At 33.7% G+C, this 26179-nt stretch overlaps 2 protein-coding genes across 3 annotated transcripts in view; one reads left to right on the plus strand and one right to left on the minus strand.

The window, feature by feature from the left end:
* Positions 1 to 6072, minus strand: part of LOC136977292 (probable E3 ubiquitin-protein ligase makorin-1) — a 68826-nt gene extending 62754 nt beyond the window's left edge. For both annotated transcript variants that reach the window (XM_067272768.1, XM_067272767.1), the window contains exon 1: positions 5939 to 6072. In XM_067272768.1, the coding sequence (XP_067128869.1) occupies positions 5939 to 5982 (44 nt within the window). In that variant the 5' untranslated portion in view covers positions 5983 to 6072. The remainder of the gene's footprint in view (positions 1 to 5938) is intronic.
* Positions 6073 to 6192: 120 nt separating this feature from the next.
* Positions 6193 to 26179, plus strand: part of LOC136977296 (protein disulfide isomerase Creld1-like) — a 54616-nt gene continuing 34629 nt past the window's right edge. The window contains 1 exon segment of the mRNA XM_067272772.1: positions 6193 to 6315. Coding sequence (XP_067128873.1) covers positions 6310 to 6315 — 6 coding nt within the window. The 5' untranslated portion in view covers positions 6193 to 6309.

Genomic DNA, 26179 nt, shown 5'->3' on the forward strand with positions numbered 1-26179 from the left:
TATAACATGGGAGTTACATTCCAAAAAATTGCCATGTTATGCGAATCTGTGTTATACGAAACAAAGAACTAGTACGAAAAAGGGGGTTAAGTTCCAAAAATTAAAAAGCATGCTATTATATTTTCATAATTAAGATAAATATCTTTATTAAAATTTTCTTAAGAGATACATATTAATATAAATTAAACAATGCTTTCGTCGTCATCACTAAGCACTATTAACCTAAAATTTTTAATCTACATAACAGTCCAATGGTTCAATACTTAAAAACCAGTGACAGAATAAAGCAAAGTATGGAATAAGGGAAAAACATCTGGCAACACTAGAAGCAGAAGCATCGAGATCTGGCAACACTGAAAAAAGTTTCGATAAGGACCACATGTATCGACAGAAGGCGGGATAAGAAAATTTACATACTGTACTTAAGTACTAATAGTTCACGAAAATTATGCTTGAAAATCTGATAGTACAGTACAAAAAATGTCAAATGAGATATCTTTCACACTTAAAAGCTTTATCACGTTTATTGAACAGGGATTTCCCTATTTTCAAATTAGATAAAGTTTGCTTTTAATAGTTTTTATTACATTTCACGTTGTACAAGGGTTTTACCCAATTCTTGAACCGTGTCAGAGTGAATCCATGCTATAGAAGTGCCATGTTATACGGGAGTTACCTGTACACTCTAAATGTACATTAAACTCGAATTACTTGAAAGTCTAATAACCCATGTGTTCTTGACATCCAAACCTAAATACAGAGTTTTCTTGTCAACAAAGTTGTTCAAATTAGAGGGAGTCATATAAAGAAGAAAAGAAGTAAAAAGAGACTACAAAGAACTGTATTTATTTGAATATAAGATTCACTTTTTTCAGATTTTAGTATCTCTGAAAAATAGTTTGCATCTTCAATTTGATGTAATCTATATATATAATAATAATAATAATAATAATAATCAGCACAGAGCCAAATGGTTAGGAGTTGAAGTTAAAATTTGGTACACAGTTAGGGTACATCACGAGAACGCACACTAAGAAGGGATTTTTCGAAACTCCTCCCCACGGGAGAGGGACAGGATTAAGGCTTCTAAATACATTATGGAGACTACTTGATAATAATAAAAATCAGCGCAGAGCCCAAACGGTTAGGAGTTGGTTCACAATAAAAGTGTTACGTAACAATGAAATTGTCAACAATAAAAGTGTTATGTAACAATGAAATTGTTAAGAGAAAGTGATGTGCAAGATGCAGATGCAGTTTTTTTTCATTTTTGCAGGAAATCGAACATATTTTTAGACCCATCTAAAAATTCTGTAATTAGTCTGGAAACAGGGGGACCCAATTCTTGCATTCTGTGAAAATGGGTAAGGTTGACTGTAACATAATAATCTTAATTTTCGCTAAACGGTTAGAGTTGAAAGTTGAAATTTGGTACACAGTTAGGGTACCAAATTTAAGAACCAAAGTGTTAAGTAACAATGGAAGTGTCAACAATGGAAGTGTTAAGTAACAATGGAGAACAAGAGAAAGCGACATGCAAGATTTACGGGCTCTGAAAAAAAAAAAAAAAGAGTAATATGTTAGAACACATTCGATTTTCAAACTTAAACAGATTAGTTCGGTTTTCTCGACTGTTCTTCTTTAGAACATTCGATGAAAATCGAACAATATAATCAGTACACGTCGTGAAAATCGAACAATATTAGAACATTCGATTTTCAAATTCAATCTTTCATTAGAAATACTTAGTTCTTTGATGAAATTACTCTTTTTCTTTTGTGACTATAACGTAATAATCTCAATCTTCACACTATCATTGCTTTTGCCTGAGCAACGCCGGGCCTACCTGCTAGTATGTCATAATTTTATGACCTCTGAGGCCATGCATCTTGCTTCTCTATCACTAAATCCATTGTAAAATTTTAATGATTTTATTAGACTATTACAGTGGAACCTTGCTTAATGAGCACCTCGCATAACGAGCAAAACAAATTGTAAAAAAATTGACTTGCTTAACAAGCGATGTTCCACATGACGAGTGACAAGGAGAGGGGAAATCCTGGATTGTGCGCATGCTCCATCAGTCTGTGTTTAGCACTTGTTCCGCTAGCATCTTAGTGTCGCTCGTAATCACACATTTTTCCAAACTTGTGTTCACACATATTATGTATAAACATTGACAATCATAGCCCATTATATAATAAACACACCATCTCATACTAAATTTAATGATCAATTCCAAATTAAATTTTAAAAATGTCTAAATTAAAAATTAATTATTTATTATTATTAAATTTAATACAAGATAGCAGCATAACTGCCTACCTCTAGTCAAATTAATTAATTTCTAATATTTAATTATAGCCTTTACATAGCCCAAGAATTTGGCATATTGTTTGACTCTTCATCAGACACATTATCTGTGATTTTTTTGTTTTCTGCAAATTGAATTCACATTCCAGGTTGGTTCATTCCAAGCTAGAAGAAAAGATGACGATGATTCACGCTTCTTAACAATATATATTGTGTAATTTTCTTTCAATAAACATTATACATAAAATATTTGAGTATTTTTTTTGTCATGAAATGCATTATGATATTTTACAATAATTTCTATGGGAAAAACTGTTTTGCTTAACGAGTTTTTTGCATTATGAAAGATTCTGGAACGAATTATGCTCGTTAAGTGAGGTTCCATTGTATCTGTAATAATAAATATCGAAGAGATCAACTTTGCTCAATCTTGTTACAGTAATATCATAAGTATTTGGATAAAAATCTCAGAAAAACTTACACAGCACTCTTTCAAGAAATGCATTTGCAATGCTTCAAATAACAATGAGGCTGATTGCATGTGAGATGTGATCATCAAATTCAGTGTTGATTCAAAACAGCTTAACATGGAGAGTGAAGAGATTTCCAACTTTAATACAAAGCTAGTGATATAACTTACTTTATTGTGCAATAAATTTGTCTCAAGTTTTTTTTCCAAAAAATTTATGGGCAAGCATGTAGATATTAAGGGACATCTTAGATTTGATGGTGTCTTATATTTGAGTAAATATAGTATATTAAAAGATTTTTTTGTTGTACAGTACCTGGTACATATATGTTAAAATGGGTGTAAATATCAATTTTATAATTAATCATGTTTTCAAAACAATAATTTTTTGATTTCTTTTTCTTTTTGGCTGCAGCATTTAGCAGAAAAATAAACAAATCTGATTCAGAATAAGTTGAATTTGGATTAGCAAGAATGCACTATATATATTTTATATTGTAACAGCTGAAATTGTATCCATTGCATTTTATTCTATATCTTAATATATCTTTGCTAATTTAAATATATATATAGATTTAAATTAGCCAAACTGCATTGCATAAACAATGAAATTCCTATATAATTTCACAAATCACTTATCAGAATGGATACAGAAATGATAATATAAAACAGCCTGCTCCCTGAACTAAAAATCTGTAAATTCAATTAAACTTGGTTTCACAAGCATCTCTTATCAAGCTATCAACACTTATGCACATACTGCTTATTTAAGGCAGCCAAAAAATAATTTAAATAATTACAAAGTGTATTCCATTTTAGAATAGATTACAGTTATAATTTCAAATGTGTATTCCACTTTATAAATGTTTGGAATTAAAATTTTAATGTGTAACTGTAATAATTTTCAGTGTTCCATTTTAGAATATAAATTTCAGTAGATAAGAATGGCTTCAAGAAAACCGAAAAGTTTCTACAATAAATATTTTTTAGTTGCCTTAACAAATACATTTAATGCATTAAATGTATTTATTAAGGCACGTATTCATCAGTGTTCATAATTCATATTATAAAAATGTTCTGTAACAGATTTTTAATGAATACATTTATTCATCAGGCTATAATAAAGCTAAATAAAATGAGCCTTATTATAGCCCAATAATTCAGCAGATCATTTGATATTACTTGAAAATTGGGTTTATGCATTTTGTAATTATTTTAATATTTTAATATATTTATTCAAATATTAAAATCTGTTATGACTGCTCAATTATTATTTGTAATTACAGTAACAACCCAAATATTTTCCACTTTATATTATTTTATAGTCTTAAACTAAAAACAAGTTATTACTTTTTCCTGTCTCTAAAAATTTTACCTTTCAAGATATAAAAAGGAAATTAATTTATAAGAACGGAAAAAAAAAGTTACAAAGATAATATTTCTTATATCTATTGCATTTTACTACATATCTAATACCTTAATTTTAAAAAAATAACAATCTGTAAAAGATATATTACCAGATATTAGGTTTATATGCAAGTTTTAAACAATAAACAGGCTTCACTATTAAGTGCATGTCATTTAAGAACTTTGGCATATTTATTTATCATGTTTACATAACAATTAAAAACATTGTTTACAAAATGTTAATACATTTCAAAACATTAACAGTTTATAAACAATAATCAAATGTCAATATACTTTTTAAAAAATACAATTAAACATAAACTGACAATTACCTTTCATTAAACAAATAAAAACAGGTCTACAAAGAAGCAAAAGCAAAACTTCTAAACCAAGATAAATACATATTATTTTATACGATAATTTATCTTACTTCATTAAAAAAACCATTTAGAAATTTTAGTTAAATTGGTTAAAATTAGGAATAAATTGAGTAGTAAAACAAAAACCATGTTATTTAAGTTAAAATTATTTCAGATAAAATATTATCACTTCATAAAATAATTTGACTGTTTTTCATTAAAGAAACATATAAATATTAATTAATGCTTTTAAATTTAGGAATTAAATAGAATAATTCCATTAAGATGTGGAAATAAAGTGAATTTCAGTAAAAACATGTTGTTTTATAGCAATATATTATATATTATAGCAATATATTATATAATATAGTTTTATATAAAATAGCATATTTGCCTATTTTACATCAAAATCTGTCACATTTTACTTAAAACATTTAAAATTAGGAATAAAACTAAACGAATAGTATCCAACAAGAAGCGAAGACAAAACAACTCTCGATTCAGCCAAAAAATTATCATTTTACAGCAAAATCCGTATCATTTAAAATTTAAAAAAAACTTAAAATTCTTATTTAAAAGTAGCAATAAACACAAACACATCAATCAAAAAGTGAAAACAAAAAAAAACCATTCAATTTTAAGTGAATTTTGATAAAACTTTATCATATTATAACGCAATTTGTACTTTCTCACGTCAAATAAACATAGAAAAGTTTAAATTTAACGTTTAAAATTTCAAACAAGAAATTGACAATATTTTAAATAATTCGAAAAAAAAAAAATGGTTATGTAAGTAATCGTTTCACCCATAAAACAGCTGATTGTTGGATTATATAAAAATTAACGTATAATTAGTTTAAAAAGCACACAATAATCCACTTTTTCATATTTAAAATCGAAAACAACTTCACATTTGTTTTCTGTGGGAGTTGTATATTTAGAACAATAGTTTATTTTTAAAAATTTAAATCTATTTCTAAATTCAAATTAATCGTTATTTTTTAATATATTAAATTAAGCTTATTAGGCAAGCGCCCATTGAATTAACATAGTCGAAAATTTAATTTCCGAAAAGATTTAATGTTTATTTTATAATTTTTTAAATCTTTAGAGTTAAAATAAGGTTTGGGCCTTTAAAAAACCGAATTAAAACGTTATTTAAGCGAGATATTTTCAAAAACATCGAAAAATATTCAATCGAAGGTCGACGATCTCCTTGCTTTAGAACGTTAGGCCTAGAGTCGTTTGATAAGTAGCCCTAACTTCAAACCGTCGAATTTACGTAATCACCGTCGATTACGCTTATTTTTTAAGTCAAGTCGGTTGTTTTAACCATTTACGTTCGTTCTTACTATACATTTAAATCTATTAATCGTTGTTTACAACTTACCGACATAATATATTCGGCGATCTTGTCGGGTTGCCTTCCGCCATCTTGGATGGAGATAACCTCGGCGGAAGATTCGGATTAATCTCGAAGCCGCGTCACGTGACCGGGCCGACAGACGATGATGTGGATCTTATTCATTTGACCATGTTATTTTAACGAATGTTGGACCATACGCGTGTTAAAACGTGAGTATTTTATTATTTATTCTTACCGAATTTGATAGTTTTTTTTTATGAATTTTAACGGGTGGAATGTGTACGTTTCGATAAAATTATTTGTAAAAGTTCGTCTGTTTCGTTTTTGTTTTACGATGTTTACGTTCCCGGTCGTTTGTTTCGGGCCTTTAAATTTATTTAAAAATTGGAATTTTTATGCGTGTGAGTACTTTATCGATAAATTTAAAGTCTATTTAACAGCAGTTTTATGCAGTGTTTTCTCTACAAAATTCTTTAATTTCGTGATAATTCGCGATTTTTTTCACTCTTGTATGATGGATTTGTATTGAGTTTAACCGTATAAAGATGTTTCCGAGAGCATAATTTCTGTTTTAATCCCAAAAAAAAAGCTTTAATAAGAAGCAGTGATTTGTCTCAATGTAGATTTCTTTACATGATTGTGGATCGTCTGTTTACATTGTCTTTAATTCATGTGAATCAAAGTATATGAAAAAAATGCAAATAATTCTAGAAAGCACATGGGTAAAAGTGCAGCTCTAAATATGGCAGTTGGATATTTTCAGGGTTAGATTGCAGATGCGATTGACACTGTTGGGACCCTAACAGAGTCATGGAGCATGCCCTTAGGAGCAAAAAAGTCAAAGGAAACATATTTCTATATGTTATCCTTCACAAGATATAGCCTCCCAAAATTGGCCTACTTCCAGAAATCATGCTGCACACTCCACTAAGCCTATCGTGCATTTAACAGATAATCCAGCACGACGATCAGACATTCTAATGATATTTATTAGTAAAGAATAAAGAAATGTTTGACGTGCAACTCTGCAAGATGTTTGCCTTCAAATGTAGAACCCTGCTGGTGGCGAATTCAGTAGCCATCTTGCTTGCGGACATCATTTTAGGCATGGTGATTGGTATCTTTAATATAAATAATAAATACATTAACTTCTCACCAAAAACAGATTTTACCTTGAATCAGCACTACTGCCTATTCTCCATACTCCATGTGTAGTTGTGTATTTTGTGCTCTACGATGACTACATGGGAAAACGCCCCCACACCCTGTAAAATTATATAACATTCAATAGGCTACTCTATGAACAAGTCAAGTAGTCTACTCAAAGCCAGTATAATCACCTGGGCTGAATAGTTTAATAAGGTAGTCTTAGTAGACCCTGCAGAATGGCTCCCAATCATGCCCAATCCCAGTTGGGGTAATATCTTACAAAGGGTCACATGTAGAGGTATGGTTCCTTTGACTTTTTTTTGCTCCTACAGGCATGCACTACATCTCTGTTAAGATCCTAACAGTATCATTCACATCTGTAATTATGCCCTTTTCAGAGTTGTAGACCATACCCATAATAATAATAAAAAATCAAAAAGGAACCAATATAGACCCCTGACATCAGCCTATCAGAAATTTTTTGAAGTCCCTCAAAAATGAGTAAAATTCAAAAGTGAAAAAATCCAGAGATAATAATATAAAACAATGCTAAAAATCTACTGTTTCCACTTTACTAGAGATAGCTCAAAGCTCACAAAACATGAGAAACATCAGCATATCAACTATTTTCGGGATTTGATTGGAGTCACACTGTTGCATGTTTAACAAGCTGATTTTGGAGGGCTGTATGTTGCAAAGGGTTATATGTAAACCATCAGCTCTCTTTTACTCCTAAAGACATGGTCTGCAGTTCTGATAAGGTCCCAACCATCTTATTCAGAGTTGCACCATTACCCATGAGATGTGCCATACAGGGCTGACAAGAATTTGTTTCAAACCCAGAATAGAGGAAACCCCTTTTGCCCCTCAGCAGGCCCCTTTGCTATCTTATTTTTTGAACAAATGAAATATATGGAATGTTTCTTTATTAACAATAAGAAGTCTTATTTTTAATAAGTATTTCATTTTTTGTTAATAAACATAACATTAATTTGCAGAAGTAGGAACCACTGTGGACCTCTTAAGTTTTCATTGAACCCGGAGAAAAAATCCTCAGCTTCCCTCTCAACTGATACCAGAATTTAATATTAATTGTCAGGCTTGGGTAGAGGTGATTACATAGTTGCCAATCCTTTGTCTTTTTGGCTGAGAATCCACCTTTGGAAGCAGTTGTCAGTGTGTCAACCTCAGCTAGAAAATCTCCATCTTTTTGAGATAATATAAGAGTATTAATGCATTGTCTTCAAAAACTATGCATTTATGACCAATATTAAAAATCCCAAGTCTGCTTGTACAGAAGAATCTCATTTTAACAGATTGCTCAGGCTGCCAAAAATTATTCATTATATTGCTAACAACAGATTTCCCACACACCCAGGAAAATATCTGTTATTCAAAAAATTTCCGTTTTTTAACCCCTCTATATAAGAAATACCAGTACTTGAAATTATTCAGTCTCTTGAGATCTCTATTCTTTATCTTATAGAAACACATATGTTTATAATGTAGGTACAGTACATGTATATTATGCCATACATGTGTATGACAAAAGCTCACAAAAACAGTACATACTGTAAGTATAAAAAGAGGCAAATTACATATGTTCCTTAGCACTTTGCTTGACTTCATGATTTGTTAAAAAAAATTTTCATCCATCTTTGTTTCTTTCGATACTGCTTTTCTATCTGTTGAATACAACTGTGGGAAACGCCGGGAGGTAGGACAGGAGTCGTACCTCCTTTTTCTTCAGCGAACAGGTCGGCAAGACCCACCCCACTGTCAAGGATGGCTAAATTTTTGGGCTATCCCGACTCGTCGGTATTGGGTAATTAATTGTCAGGTCGAGTGGAGGAAGTGTGTGGGTTCGTCGATAAGCTTACGGCGATATTCGAATAAACGGACCCAGGATGAACACACATGACGATTTATTTAGACGGACAAACAAAATACAGAAATCTAATGCGTCCCGTCCCTAATCGCGGGAGAGAAAGTTTACACATGTTGGGATCATACCTCGTCTTCTGATATCTCGGTTGGAATCGAAGGTGAAATCGTCTTGGCTCTCTGGTCGTGGAGGTAAGCAGGAGGATCGGTCGGGGCGGCTCGTCGGCGGCGGGCTTCGGTTGCTTCGGGGGTTCGGCCCTCGATTCTCGGGACTGATCCTACGGGTCGGGCGTCTTATGCGGACCTTCAGCGACCCCGTTCTTAGATATCTCCCCCCTTTATATACTCCAGGTCTCGTCTACTGCGATCACCAATCGCGACGGAGGGTGATGAGTCCAGCTCCATGACTCAGAAGTCTGATCCGGAGAGGAGGGAAGCAAGTTTGACGGCGGAAGGCTGCACATCCTTTGAATCTTGATCGCTATCTCCTGAGGGGGTTTGAACAATAAAATTTGAAAAATGATATATATTAGCAATGTCATGCACAGTACAGCCAGTTTGTTTTTGCTGAAACTCGTCAGGAAGGTCTTCACAACTTGGAAATACTCTATGACCTCACACTGCACTTAGACCAGCAACCAAGGGTTCGCTAGGTGACTCCTCCTCAATTGTATCAGCTAGCTGACTCTCTTTGTGAAGTTCTTGAATTGTACATATCCCAAATGTAACAAGTACTTTATCAAACTACAAATTTCCAGAAACAATATCCCAAATATTAACTAAACATTGAAAAAATGCAAAGTTTACAATAGATTTGGGATAGAAAAATCCATTATTCCAACTAACAGATCCTCACAAGGAGAAAACTTCTTATTGTGAAAAAATAAATACTGTTGACATGGAGCAATATAAGTCAAGATCAGCATAGTGGAGTTAGTAACAAATAGTCTAGCTCTGATTCTCACAAATTTGAAATAGGCAACTTTGACTCCAATCTTTCCCTTTTTTTAAAATGGTTTATCCATGTAAATGTATTTTTTTTTTAGATAATCCAAAGGAAGAAATCAAATGATGACAAGTTGGGTGATCTAGGAGGAAATCTCACTATGCATTATGCATATGATTCAGTTTTAAAGTATACCCCCAAAAGGAAAGAAACATGCTTGTGCATGTGGATAGCTTACACTGCTGCATTATGATGTTGGAAAGCCAATAGGAAAGGATAGCATATTAACATGTCTGCACAAGGAGAGATGCCTGGTACAGTTTGGAATTTTCCCTTTGCAGAGCAAATTTAATGTCTAGGAGCATTGATATTATCTTTACATCTTCTCAAAGATATGAGGAAGATTATGATTTTAGAAATTCATAGCACTTGTTAAATTAAATCAGTTTGGTGACTTTTGGCTCACCTGCACATGCATGCATGCGTGTGTGCTTGTAGATGTGTATATACAGGGTGGGCCAGCGAAAACGAAACGGCAGAGTGTTCGTGTTCGTCCAAGCAAAGCGCTCGGACAGGTCGATTTTACTCTCGAGGGGACATCTTTTGCAATAAAGTTTTTGCGATTCTGAATATTAACTAAACAAACATTTTTTTTCGAAATAAATGCTTGTTTAGTTTATACAAAATAAATGAGTTTTTAAAATTTTTTGTTGTCTGTTGTATTCAGAATCGCAAAAACTTTATTGCAAAAGATGTCCCCTCGAGAGTAAAATCGACCTGTCTGAGCGCTTTGCTTGGACGAATACGAACACTCTGCCATTTCGTTTTCGCTGGCCCACCCTGTATATACATATATACAGGGTTTGTCTAATAAGTATTGAGACTGAAGTTACAAAAAGAAATTTATTGAAGATTAGGTACAGTGAGCTAACAATCTTCAAAATATGACCCTCCTACATCAATACACCACTGCACATGCTTTTTCCAGTCTTCATATGCCTCCTGGAAGGCAGCAATAATAAGGGTGTTCAGTCACCTCATCGAAGCCACTTGGACCACCTCAATCGTCCCGAAACTATGTCCTTTCAGGCTTCTTTGATATGAAAGAACAAAAAGAAGTTGGAGGGAGCCATATCTGGACTGCTGGTTGGTTGAGGCAGCATTGAGATATTGTGTTTGGCCAGTGCCTCCCTCACAATTAGCAACTTGTGACTGACTGGCACATTGTCATGATGCAGCATTCAAGTGTCAGCAATCTCCTTTTGGGTGCGGCAAACCCTAATTCTCAAAAGTTCTTGCACTTTGGCCACACTTTCATCAGTTTGGGTCACTGTCAAACGTCCAGCGCATTGTTCATCTTTGAATTTTTTATGCCACTCAAAAACGCGTTCTGGACATGCCTTTGTCCTTATAAGCCTCATGGATCATATCCAAAATCTTAGTACTGAATTTGTTCAATTTAATGCAAAATTTGATGGCAAAATACTGCTCAATGGTTCACTGCATCTTGACTCTTGATGGAAGCATTAAACACACTTTCACTTCAGGCGCAATCTACACACTCCACAGGCTCGGAGACAACTGAGCCAGGTCTCGTAGTTTGTGACATCCCCCATCACTGATCACGCCCATAGAAACCGTCCTCCACTCCTTCCCATTGGCAGGAAAAAATCAGTCCTGATACTTATTGGAACAAACCCTGTATATACTTGCATATATAGAAGAAACCAGATTAGCACATGACAATTTCATTACCTGATAAACCTCTCCTTCAATTGATATTTGGACAATTCCTTCAGATTCACAATCAAAATGAGTCAACGTAATTGGATTTTATTTACACTTGATAAATTTATATACAATTGAAGTCAAAAGAAAAGGTGATCAGTGACGTTATCAGGAGACCTATTTGTAACGTTATCAGGAGACCTATTCTGAGTTGTATCATTAAGCTAACGAATATGATAAAAACCAGTTTCTATCGGAACCACATGATTCCTGTTTAATCAACTGTGAAAATGCTATTCCGAGCCATATGTTTCATTTTTGGTTTCGATAGCCACATGCAATAACTAAGCTTTTGTTATCAATCACTCTCAAGCTGCCGTTAAGATTGTAACGAGAGTAAAAACAACATGGCCACTTTAGGAGTAAGGATGATATTACTTCACCAGCAATTGGAGAGAGAGAAAATTAGGACCTCGAGTTTGAAGGGAGCTCAAAAATTTCTACAAAAAATCAAATTTTGATATAAATTATTATTTTTTTTTTTTTTTTTACAAATTAACAAACTATACTTCAGCTTTTATTTTTTGTAGTATTTAATTACATTAATAACCAATATTGTTTATATTACATTTCTAGTGATTTCTTCTTTATACTACAAAATTTATTTGGTTTTTATAGGTAGCTTTTCTTAGCTTTTAGCGATCAAAATGACAAACAAAAGTTTTAGTGTTTTTTTTCTGTAAATTGTACCCTATTTTATAATATGTTGCAAATACTTTTTAACAACAAAACATTTATTATTAAACTTAATATGTTTATGTTAATTCTCTTTTTTATATGATTGACTTCTAGAATTGTAAAGAGTTGGTAAAGGGCCTCACACCGAGTTCGGCTTTGGGCCTCGAAATATCTAAATCTGGCTCTGGCTAGAACCAAAGTATTTTAACTAATATTTTGAATTGCCAAGTTGTAGTTTGTTGGCTGTTTCCTTTCTTTGATGACAATTTAACACAAAACTATTTGACTAGCACTGGTAATGACAATACTAAAACAATGTGCTTCGCTTAGAAAACGGCAGGTTGCAGTCACGTGACAAAAATACAATGTTAACTAAACTTTGACTGGTTAAAACATAACAGCTATTGAAAGCATGGAACCCAGACGCATCTCGGCCGACTACCCGTAGCGAAACCCACTTAACATGGAGCACAGAATACTGATTTGTCTAAGGTTCGTTAACTGCCTTTCGGTAAGGGGACTTATCGAATGTCCTGTGTATTGCTCTCATTGAGTTATCAGAAGAGCTCAGAATAGGTCCCCAGGAGTCAAATAAACAACCCTATTAACCTGATGCAATGCAACAACATACCAACCACTGTCATGTACCAAATTCATTTATTATTTGTAATTATTTATTCCAAATTATAGTCCAATGATTTATGGCAGTGGTTGGTGTGTTGTTATCAGGAATCATAGCAGTGTCTTTCCGCCAAGTAAAAAAGTCACTGGTGGACTATATACACAGGAATGAGAGTTGCTAATTTTTAGGGGTCAATTTCTCTGTCCCCAAACACACCTGAAATAATTCCAAATATCTCATTTGAAAGATAATTGTTTTTTTAGGTAGTGTGCAAAATTTCAAGATTTTCTATAAAGTGGTCGCCAAAATATAAGCAATTGAAAAGTGCAAAAATTGCCAAAATAGCCGTAGTTTCTTCTTCTCCTCTTCCTCCTGTTTTTTCTTCATCTGGCATTGCAGACTCTCATAGAGTAAAAACTACTGATCTAGAAAGCTCAAATTTTAAACTTAAGCCTTTCTCATTATCAGTGAGGTGCTCATGAAATTTCCAGGTCAATAGGTCAAAGTTTACAGGGGTTCCTCCATAGAGCTAATTCAGTTTTACAGCTTAATTTTATGCTTATAAGGATAAAATTGCTTGGAAACAAATGAATTTTATTCAAAATATTACTCAGAATTACAAAAGCTCAAATTTATGCCAATTAAAACATTTTATAACAATTTTTCTAAACAACATATCGAAAGCATTGGTCAGTGACGCATTCAGTTGGTGCTGACTGAAATGAATATTGAAAACATTTAGTTGGCAGCAACATTTGGTCAGCAACACATTCAGTTGCTGAGTGCCAATTGATCATATGTCTTGATGTAAAATAATACAATTATTAAACAAACACAATTGAATAATTTTTACTTGGCAAAATATATGACATTTTATACAACGGTCAAAATTTTTCTTAGCAGTTTTTCTTTGGTAAAGATAAGCTTGGTACTTGGAAGCAGACATAATAAAGAATAAGATGTTGGAAAGATTAATGGATAATGCAATATATAATGTACAAAGAAATGTTGATTGAATGGAAATATGGCTAGATTTAATATGATAAGTAGAGATAAATTTGGCAGATTAGATGTGTTCAAATTTAAAAAATTTTTTAAATTATGCTTTTTCTTGTTTCTTTTAATTACTGTATACAGGAAGTTTTCAATTATATTTTCAGTATTTTTTTAGCACTACTTTATCAAGTCGAACGATACAAAGTTAAATGGATGTTACCAAAAACTTTCCAAACACCAAATGAGCAAGTATTTATTATGACATCATCACAATGCCAGGCTGCAATTTTTAATCATATTTTAAATTTATTTAGTTTAAAATATATGCTCTCCACCTCAACTTAGTACTGTAGTGTCTTGCCCCTGTACATCATACTTTTCCGTGATCAGTGGAGTCATGCTGGTCATCTATCTAACTCCTTTCAAGTGAAAATTTTTGAATTGAAATTATGTGACTTCTGGTTGGCATCAGAAATTCATATATAGTTAATCAGGGCCTCCTGCCCGTAAGCTTTCTTGAACTTATTTTATCTAACACCATTCTCAAGATTAAGAAAATACAGACTGACAACAGTAAGAATTTTTAGGTCTACAATTTTTTAAATTGCAGCCCAATTAACTTTACAACTCAATTAGTTTTGGTTAAACCAATTCAACTAACCACCTTCAGGATAGAACACAACTATAAATGTGAAATATGAACAATGTTCATTAAATCAAAGATAACTGCCAATTGACATAAATATTTACAATAACTAAATACAGTATAAATAATCTAAGCATAAATAAATAAAACTATAACAACAAAATTCTAATAAGATATACACAGTAAGTAGAACCAGTTTAAACACAGTCAGTTTATGTAATAATAGGGAAGAGGCTGTGAAAGGAATTAAGGATTGAGAGGATGTTTAGGGGTAGAATGATCCTTTCTAGTGTGAAATGGAGGCTGCAGATGTTTCTCCAGTGATTGGGGTACATTAGAGTTGATAGACCTCAGGCTGTAAATAAAGAATTTCCAATGAAGACTGGTGTTGTCTCTGGGGAAAGCAGACATCATACATGATTCCAAATGGATGTGTAGTTTTCCTGGGATACCAATATTGACCTCAATGTCTGTTATTTTAGGTCAGTGGTTTTCAAAGTCACAGAACAGTTTTGAATATAAGAAAAATTCACAAAACACCAAAATAACTAAGGTCATGACATAACAAAAACCTTTTTATAAACACAAACACAAACATATCCTTTTATTAAAAATTATAGATTACAGGTTACATTACAGTATAAAAAAGAAAACATTAATTTAAAAAATATATATTATACAGGTAACCCCCATATAACACGGCACTTCTATAGCACGGATTCACTCTAACACGGTTTGAGAATTGGGACCATCCCCGTATAACACGGTACTTTTATAGCATGGATTCACTCTGACACGGTTCGAGAATTGGGTAAAACCTTCATACAGCATGAAATATAATAAGTTTTTACATACTTAAGTACTAATAGTTCACGAAAATAATCATTTTCGTGAACTATTAGTACTTAAGTATGTAAATTTTCTTTTCATGCCTTCTGTTGATACACACAGTCCTTCTCGAAACTTGTTTCAGTGTTGCCAGATCTTTACACATCTGCTTTTGACATTGCCATATGTTTTTCCCTTATTCCATACTTGCTTTATTCTTCATAAGTGCTTAGCACCATATAAGGAAATTTATAAAGATCTTTTAACTAAAAGCACGCAATCTAAAATTACATACTTTTTGCAAAAGGTAAAGCATGGATCTGAAGATAATGCAGAAAAATGCTCAGAGGATAAGGATAACTTGCCAAAAAGAAAATGCCCTTGGTTAACAGTGCTTAGTGATGACGAAGAAAACATTGTTTAATTTATATTAATATGTATCACTTAAGAAAATTTTAATATAGATATTTTTCTTAATTATGAAAATATAATAGCATGTTTTTTAATTTTTGGAACTTAACCCCCCTTTTCGTACTAGTTCTTTGTTTCGTATAACACGGATTCACATAACACAGCAATTCTTTTGGAACGTAACTCCCGTGTTATACGGGGGTTACCTGTATTTGTAAAAACAATAACTAAAATAATTTATAAAAATGAAAGTTGTATAAATTAATTTTAATGTGATACCTGAGCTTGTTGGCTTCTGGAGATTTCAGCAATATCAGGTCTAATAGGTGATATAGGATATAGCTTTCCTCATTTCTTCTTCTACATTAGTTAGTCTTTCAAGTTTTTTAGTTTTGTTTGTTAATGTTCAGAAACCAAATATACAGTGGTGCCTCATATAACGTACTTAATCTGTTTCAGGTGCATGTCCATTAAGTGAAAAGTCCATTATACAAAACGCATTTTTCCATAGAAATACATGTTAAAACATCTAATTCGTTCCACAGCATAAAATAACCGAACTGTACCATTAAAAAAATGAAAATGGAGCAGTCACCAATTAAGCTGGGTAGTCAGATGTTGTGAGGAGGAGATGGAGAGGAACACTTTCTTCACACATTCATATAGACACACACTTTTTACACATTACAGCAGGTTTCTTTTTATTGTTTTTTAACCAGAGTCAGATTCAAGAGAGGCTACCGAGGGTTGCAGGGTCAACTCCTCTTGTTCCACCCTTTGTTTTTTGGCAGCTGGCTTCTTGTAAAACATGTCAAAGGTGGTCTGTTTCTCTCTCTTCTTTAACACCTGTCGGAAATGATGGGCAAGGGTTCATTATAGAGATCATTGATCCTGTTGGCTTCAGCTGTGTTTGGATAGTGTTGGTAAACTCCTGACCCTCTTCCCATTTGACAAGGAAGTCCTTGATGGCAGCAGTTGAAATTAGTTGATTGGATTGCTCCTCCTCCTCGTCAGATGAAGCCTTCCTTTGAGCTTCATCATGTTCCTGGGCCAGAAGTGCTTAGAGCTCTTCAGTCATCAGCTATTCTTGGTGTTCTTCAATGAGTTCCTCCACCTCCAATTCAAACTCTTGGGTTGTCGAGATGATCTCCTGCACCACTTCTTTATCCTCAGCTGGTTCTTCCTGGGTCCATTCAGGAACAAGTCGCATCCAGGCTGAATTGAGGGACTTCTGCGTGACTTCTCCCCAGGCATTCTGGATGAGTCTGATTGCAACAAGAAAATCAAACTTCTCTTTCCAGAACTTTTGGACAGTCATGTTTCCACAAAGCTGACATTTTTCAAACACCTTCATGAAGAGAGCTCTGGTGTACAGTTTTTTGAAGTTGGCAATGACTTGCTGATCCATTGGCTGAAGGATGGCAGTGGTGTTTGCTGGCAGATACTGCACCTTGATGAAAGGATAGCTTTCTTCCAGATCTTTTCCTGGTCTTTTGGGTGACCAGGGGCATTGCCTGCAGTATCAGCAGGGCTTTGAGTGGCAGCTCTTTGTCCAGCAAGTATTTCTTTACAGCAGGAGCAAAGGTTTCCAGAATCCATTCCTTGAAGACAACCTGGGTCACCCAGGCTTTTTGGTTTGACTTCCAATGGACAGGCAGATTGGACTTGACAACACAATTCTTCTTGAAAACCCTGGGATTTTCAGAATGGTAAACCAGCAGGGGTTTGATCTTCAGCTCTCCGCTGGCATTGGCTGCAAACAGGAGTGTCAGCCACTTCATGGGCTTGTGTCCAGGCAAAGTCTTTTCCTCCTTGGTAATGAAGGTCATGTTAGACATCTTCTTCCAGAAAAGACCAGTTTCGTCAGCATTAAAACTTGTTGCGGGCAGTATCCTTCATTCTTGAGAAATTGTTGAAAATCAACAGAGAACTTCTCTGCTTCTTTCTTGTCATTGCTGCCAGCCTCACCATGCATGGTGATGCTGTGGATTCCACACCTTTTCTTGAACCCATAAAACCACCCACTGCTGGCTTTAAACTCCTCTTCTTCATTGCCACTACTGCTGCCTATTCCAGGAGTGTTTTTCTTCAACTTATCATAGATGAGTTTGGCTTTTTGACAGATAACTTCTTGGGTAGAGATATCACCTCTCACCTGCCTGTCATTGATCCAAACCATCAACAGTCTTTCCATTTCATCGTGGAGTGAAGACCTATGCTTCACATGGACGATCTTGGAGTCTCTCTTGGCAATCTTGGCTGACTTGATGGCGTCTCTTGCTTAAAATGGTGTTGATGGTGGTCTTGCTGAGACCAAACTCTTTGACAAGGTTACACTGTTTTACCCCACTTTCACTCTTTCTGATGATTTCTTGCTTTGTTTCAATTGAAATCACCTTTCTGTTTTTTTCAGAAGTCATGATTTGCACAACACTTGAATAAATGTAAATACAGTAGAGCGTCGTTTATCCGAATCAATTGGGGACTGAGGTTGTTCGGATAACCGATTATGTACGAAAAAATATATTAACCTATCCCATGTTGAAATTTTTCTCTGTTGCGTGTCACTACGAGTTGAATTTTCAGCCAGTAATTTTCATCAATGTTAAGCCTAACGTAAATTTTTTAAAATAATAATCATGGCTATTGTATTGTTAAAAATTATTTCTTTATTTTGTACAAACAAAATAAATATATTGGAAAATATAAAAACAAAAAAATTATATTTAGGAAGTTAATCTAGTATCAAAAACGTTCGATTCAGCACGACGCAGTCCGACTGGAATTCTTTCAGTTAACCGATGTTTTGGTTGATCAGCTTTCGGATAAACGACGCTCTACTGTACCCTGCACTGAGGTGATGTACATAATAAACAAGGGAGCAAGCTGAATCCCAACAGGAGTTCTGTACTTCAGGCGGCGAAGGAGCTTGACCGTCGGAGCTACTTGTGAAGAAAAGAAAAAACAGCTTACTCTTCTGCAGCCAAAGAGCAACTGTTTTCAAAGGCTCCCAAAATACCTACATCAACTAGCTATTCTGGGAAGCCAAGAAGGGAAAAACGTCTAAAAATAGCAGATTGTCATTGGCAATGGCAAAAGAGTGAAAACATCATTCACACTTGTTTGCAAAAAAATCTGTTGTTCGCCTCATGTAAGTGCCGAATGGAAAGTCTGTTGCTCGAGTCATGTAACGGCCAAACAGAAAGTCCGTTATTCAAGGCATACGTTATACGAGGCACCACTATAATGTTGAAAACTGTAACAAAATGTTCAGTGCCTTCATAGCCTTCATAGAGAGGACAAGATTTTTGGCTTAGACAGAAATCCAAACATTTGAGTGTGTTTGGATTTCTGTCTAAGCCAAAAATCCAGTCCTCTCTATGACTTATTTCAGAGAATTTCATTTTTAAAGTATGGTCCATTTCCAGGTAACCAAACAAAAATTCACAACTCAATGTATCAATTGTGCCAAATGGATTTCATATCTAGTGATAATTTTCTATATTTAAGGAAGGAAAGGAACTTGCAATATTTTTTTTCAATAATCTTAAGTGTTCTGTTTTAACGGAAATAATTTCCTCAACATTTTTATTATGAAACAAAGGAAGCATACCTACTGCATTTTTTATCTGCATTGTAAACTGCACACTTCAAATTTACAATGCTAACGTTTCTTAAATTTTAGTTTCCTGTTATTGGATTGAACAGAAAGTTAAGCATATTTTTAACAGCTGTCATTACTTAATGTGTGGTTTAATTATAACAGTTGTGAAATTTAACACTTTATTGCTAATGTGAGATTGTATTCTTTATTTAGAAGCATGTTTTAACATTTTTACTTCACATTTTGTTTGAATAAAATCAAGTTAAAATGCCGTTGAATGAAAGGCACATTGGGCATATGCTTTATGAGTTTCAGAAAGGTTATAACACTGTACAAACAATAAAAAATATATGTAATGTGCATGAAATAGTACACTGCTTTCATAATTTCGCATAACACTAGTGTTCTGTGAACCACTGTTTTAGGTGATGGCTGTTGCATGCTCTCTCAGTCAGGTTTCAAGTTTTCTAGTAGTAGGTCCTATATAGAAACTATGTAAAAACTCAAAAGCTGGAACAATTGACAACCTGAAGGCCTCGGTGGAGGCCGAAAATGTTAGTTGGTTCTCTATCGTATACAATACTACACACCACTCAACTTATTCCAGTAAATTAAAATTTAATGAAAGCACAAACATTTTGAACTATTTCTAGGGGCTTTCATCGGGCAAGAAAGCCATTTTTTACATTGAATAAGTTACAAAAAAAAATTTTATATTGAGTAATTTGTAACCTGCATCATTGCACATATGGAATGTTCTGTTTTAAAAAATTTTTTGTAACTTATTCCTTGTAAAAATGGGTTCTGTCACCTGATGAAGGCCCCTAAAAGTGGCTGAAAACATTTGTGCTTCCATTAAATTTTTAATGTGATGAAGTAGTTACAGTTGGTGTGTGTTGATTTTAAGTATATTATGTTGCTGTTAATTGGGTGTCTTGGAATAAAGCAGATGCCAGATTTTTTATCTACTAAGCTCATCCAGAAAGTAAGTACCGTTTGATTATTAAAAAAGATTTGTAATTTGTTTTCATTTGTATTTTACTACAGAAAAATCTACATACCTTAACCTACTTTTTGACATATTCACCATGCAAATTAAGGCATATGTCATATCTTGGCACTAATTGCAACATACCCGCTTCATAGAATTTGGCCACTTGCAACCTGAACTAGTTCTGGACGTTTACCTTGATCTCATCATCACTTGCAAAGTGGTGGCCAGCAAGAAGTTTCTTGAGATGAGAAAACAAATGGAAGTTGAATGGAGCTAGGTCTGGACTATAAGGAGGGTGGCAGAATTGTTTCCAGCAAAATGAATCAAGCAGCATCGTCATTACACGTGCAGTATGCGGTTGCGTGTTGTCATTCACACAAACACAGTGTCAATAGTCCCCACCTTTTGTTCTTTATCGCATGCCGTAACTTCTTCAATGTCTCACAGTAAGATGTAGATCTCATCACCACTTTGCAAGTGATGATGAGATCAAGGTAAACGTCCAGAACCGGTTCAAGTCACAGGTGGTCAAATTCTACAAAGTGGGTATGTTGCAATTAATACCAAGATATGACACATGCCTTAATTCACATGGTGAATATGTTGAAAAGTAGTTTAAGGTATGTAGATTTTTCTGTAGTAAAATACAAATGAAAACAAATTGCAAATTTTTTTTAATACCCAAACAGTACTTACTTTCTGGATGAGCTTAGTATATCATAAGGATCCCTGTTGTTAGAAAGGAGACATTTCAAAGATGAGGCTGGGGTTATAACTATTAATAGCATAAAATTGTGAGCTGCACACAGTTTGATGATTTTTAGAATACATTTCATAGAAAAAGTATGAAAGATTTGGCAAAATTTTTTCTAGGTACAACCTCACTGCTAAGGGTGAGAAGAGGGCAGTTAAAATCCTGCAACATAAACTCAAATTTGTATGGATGCCTTGCCCAGCCCAGTGCATGCATTATGATAGTAAATTCATCACTGACTGCAATCACAGTCATTTAAGTTATATGGATATATTCATTGATGATGGCATTCTTTATCTACTAGGTTGAAACAGTGTGACATGATGAAAGAACGTAAATCAATTTATTTGTTTTAACCCTTCTTATCATATCACAGAATAGAAATAATGTAAATTATTTCTATTTTGTATGGTATACATCACATACTATCAACTGTATTAATTAAAATCAAAAGTTGAAGGCATTATTAAATAATCATTAAGCTATTGAATATGAATATTTGTTCTTGAACATTTTATTTGTTCTTGAACAAATAAAATGTTAAAAAGAGTCCTATAAATAAGGTTTATATATAATAATGATATCTAAAAATTTAATGGTAATAAACAGAATATATTTATTAAAAACGCAACTTTATTTATATGACTACATCTTTATGTCCTCCAATTAACTCCTATAAGTATATCAAACATTCCAAAGCCCGATAAATATATAGATACATAACCAAACAATCGCCTTCAATAATTGAGCTATAAATTCATTATTTTAATGATTAATAGTAAGTAATTTGCTACTAGAGATAGACATTAGGTGTCATCTCTTATCTAAATTAATAATTATAATTTTAATAATTTATTAAATAGTTTAGAATCATCTGGAAGAATAGAACTGGCCTGAAGTGGGGCTTGAACCCTCAAACAAGTCTTTACTTTCAAATGTATGGTCTAACTCGTTTAGGTTGAACTTCAGATACATATACTGCCATAGCGGCGCTTCCGACTGTTCATGCACTCGACTGACCTCCTAGAGGGGAGCCACCGGCAGGCCGCCATGTGCTAAACGTCACTAGTTATTGATTCATGGTAGTTATCGAACAGAAGAAAAAAAGGAAATGTCTACTAAAAATATAGTTAATCTAATCTAACCTAACCTAACAGAAGCGCTGCCATGACAGTATACGTAAGTGAAATTTAACTCTCATTTATAACGTCATCCATGGGACCGGAAATGTTTTGATGTTATAGCCAAGTGTCATTATCTGCGAGGTCTATTATTATTATAATAAATTTATTATCATATGTATTAAAATGCAAACTATGTGTTTAAATCAACTTTATTTACATTATTATGTCTAAGTTTACGTCAATGTAATAAAAATTTCAAAAATTACCTTTTATAAGAAATTTCTAATTGCCTTAAGTTTCAATAATGGCAGAACTTCTGGTTTTGAGAATAATGTTGAATCAAAAGGCAACAAAAGGTTAAACTAATGTATGCCAATTAAAAATAATTTGATTATTTCTTCATAAACTATTTGATATAATGTTATATTAAAAATAATAGAATATTTAACAATTTAGCATAAAGTAATTTAAAAATGAGTACATAATAACCGATGGTCATGTTGTTTAAAAGTGTGGCAAACCTCACCCCATCAAAGTCAGGTGATAAGAATACCACCCACAGTCATTCTAGGAAGTGAACTCTGACCCTAGAAATGGACACACAGTATTTTCTTTGTTAAATAAAATTTGTAATCTTATTTTGTAAATCTGGGAGTGCTTTAAATATGATGTTAAAACAGGGTTTTATGTTGTTACAAGTGGGTTTTTTAACATTATCTAATATAGTAAAATTGTGGAACCAATAAAAATTTGACGTTATATTAGGATTGTCGTTACATCCAATGACATTATAACTGAGTTAGATTGATTTCAATTTATATATAACCTTATGCAGTTAATCATGGTGCCAGCTGTGTACGACTCCTACACCCACAGACTTAAGCCATGGGTGTAGAAGTTTATTACTATGGCTTGAGTTGTTTATTACCACCACTGGAGGAGAATTCATTGTTGATATCATCATTAGTGTGATCAAGATTTGTAGGTTCTACGTTCCTGGAAGTAATAACTGACGTGATGTTAGTGAGACTGGGTCAACGCTGTGATGTGTTGCATTAACACAGACAATTGTTGCTGTAAGGCGAGGAATTTTCTTTAGCTTACTGAAGCACCAGCCATTATAAAATCACTATTAGAGGTGTTAACTAATTTATGAATAATTACTAGACAACCACAAAATTTATAAGAATGAACAACAATCAGGAATATAAAAAGCTAAATAAAAAAAAAAGTGAATATCAAAAGATAAATATCAAAAATAGAAAATACTAATATCTATGACCTAACTGTCCCTGTTTATATGCCAGTTATGTAACATCTTATCTATTTCTATCGAGAACCCAGATGGTTTCAGTGAAGATCTTTATTGTAATCCTGTGAAGATCTTTACGATAATCCGTCTCGAGTTAGTTCTTACGACCCGAGAATATTCTTACGTTGGTTCGTAGAAAGGTACATCTCCACACTCAATCCGGTGAATATTTACAGTTTATTTACAAAACAAAATATTTCAGAATATACAAGTTTGACAACATTACACACACGGTACAACAAAGGTAGGGTGTCTGATGCAACGCTGGTCCTATCAGGCCAATTGAACTCTGGGGAAACTTTGGTCGGTTGGTGGAGTTGGCTCAACAAGTACCGTCCATCCTGTCTCAGCACTCACTCGTCCCTGAGATCAATCCTGAGGAGTATACTCGCTCTGCGCTCAGCAGGCTGCCTGAGTGCCTGAGACTCTAGTACTATCCATCTCTCGCCACTCTTACTATTTAAAGAGTTCCTCGACGACAACTTACGACCAATCAGGGTCCTTCCTTTACCCAGGAGCTTTCAAAAACGTCCGCTCTTCTCCCGACGAAACAGCTTACCGCCACGTCTGTTCCGTGTTTAAATTTTCTAGCCGACAAACATGTGGCAAACACATTGACGCGTACAGACGAGTCCCATAAACGGAGACGCTACACCCTTTGTCTTCTCGACCATTTATAGACACAATGCCAGGTGGGACCAATTACCAAGGTTGTGTTGCTTTTAGACCTGCCCTGCTAAAAGCGGACCTTTACAGTTTCCTAATAGTACATTACATAAATGAGGGTTCAGTTAGTGCCAGGTCTGGACTTTACATGGGCAATAAGTAATGAAAATTTGTTAAGTATGTTTTTCAAAATACTTTGTGGTATTTATGGTAACAAAAATAATGAATCAAGAAATGCATGCCAAATGGGAAGAGGCTAAAATTATTATATTTATGCTTGATTATAACTAGCTTAGAACAATTGAAACAATAGAAATCTTTTCGAAATTCCTCAAAGAAAACTGTGTTAACAGCAGAGACACAGACTTGCTCTCCACCGCATGGCAATCATTCCTTGATAACCCCCCAAATTAAATAGGTCAATAGGTCAATCCACCCACATTGAGCCTGTTGCAATCTTTAGTGCAGTTTTTAAATTTATCTCATCTCTTATTTCCACTTTTAACAATTATCATATCATCAATAGTCATTCGCACATCTTGGTTAAACTCAAAAGATAATTTACAGTGTTAATATCGTTTAAACTTTCTTAGCAATGACGCCACTAGTAAGAAGAAACCTACATAAACACTGACGTCACATAAATATCTGCTAACCGACGTTCCAACCGACCTTATTGTACCTGAAGAAGGCCATTCAAAACGGCCAAAAATGTTTGTACTTAGTGATTAAATTGCTAGAAACAAAGTGTGAAAAGGTTTTTTTGTGTTACTAATGAATATTTCATTTGAATTCAAGCCAACATGAAATGTTACCCATTAAATAGTGTCAAAAAGAGTTTAAATAAAAATAGATTTCTTTTTCAGTTCTTTTTAAAGCTCTGTTTCAGTTTCAGTTTTTCATAAAAATTGAAATTGTGGTTTGATGAGTGAGATTGACTCATACCTACTGCAAGTGCATAACTGTATAAATAGGCAGTGATGTAATGAGTGATTAAACTGATCAGACAAAGTAAACGGTGTTTCAATTTCAATTTTAAAACCCACGGTTTTCCTCTATTTTTCCAATTAATGTCTTTAGGCTTAGTCAAGATGCTATTCCAATTTTGCAGCTGTTGCCATAATATTAATTTTGTACCAGAAATTTCTCCAAAACTGCTTTAATTCCACCCAGAATCTCATTTACACAAACAGTTATACTCTGCAATCTCTATTGTACAGAAGAATTTGCACATTTTCTCAGTTCAAGCTCTGAGTGGACTGCCTAACTTGATACTACAATCTCATCAAGCTTTCTCTTGCTGTTGTCTCCAACATCAAAAACAACTGAACCAGAGAAGAGGAAGAAGCTGAGGTGCAAGCGTGTAAGTCATCACAAATTCATACTAGTCACATCTATATTAATCCTTTTGTTAAATTCTCACAATAGTATCAACCTTGAGGTTCTTTAATAATTTTATTAATTCTGAAAACTTTCTTTGTTAGTCTGTTGTCATTTACTATACAGTAATCACAACTACAGACACTACATGGTTAGTTATTATTTTGAAATTGTGTGCAAACACTATACTGCAGCATATAGAATGCCAAAGTACAAATTAAGTTAATTAATAATTTGAAACAAAGAGTCTGATGCTGGCAAATCACAGCAAACCATTGCACAAGACTTCTAAATTTCTAAAATGACAGTATGCAACATTATCAAGAATGAGGAAAAAATAATGCAGTCGTACAACCAAAATTGTTCATCCATGTGAAAACAATTCCAAAAATGAAAAGGTAAATAAGATGTATGAGTTTTTTACTTAATGTGGTGCAAGAAACAATTGTAACTCGTACTTGCTTTTTCTTGCAACACTGTACG

The sequence above is a fragment of the Centruroides vittatus genome, unplaced genomic scaffold (assembly GCF_030686945.1).
Source record: "Centruroides vittatus isolate TY-2023 unplaced genomic scaffold, ASM3068694v2 contig_453, whole genome shotgun sequence".
In the NCBI taxonomy this organism is placed as follows: domain Eukaryota; kingdom Metazoa; phylum Arthropoda; class Arachnida; order Scorpiones; family Buthidae; genus Centruroides; species Centruroides vittatus.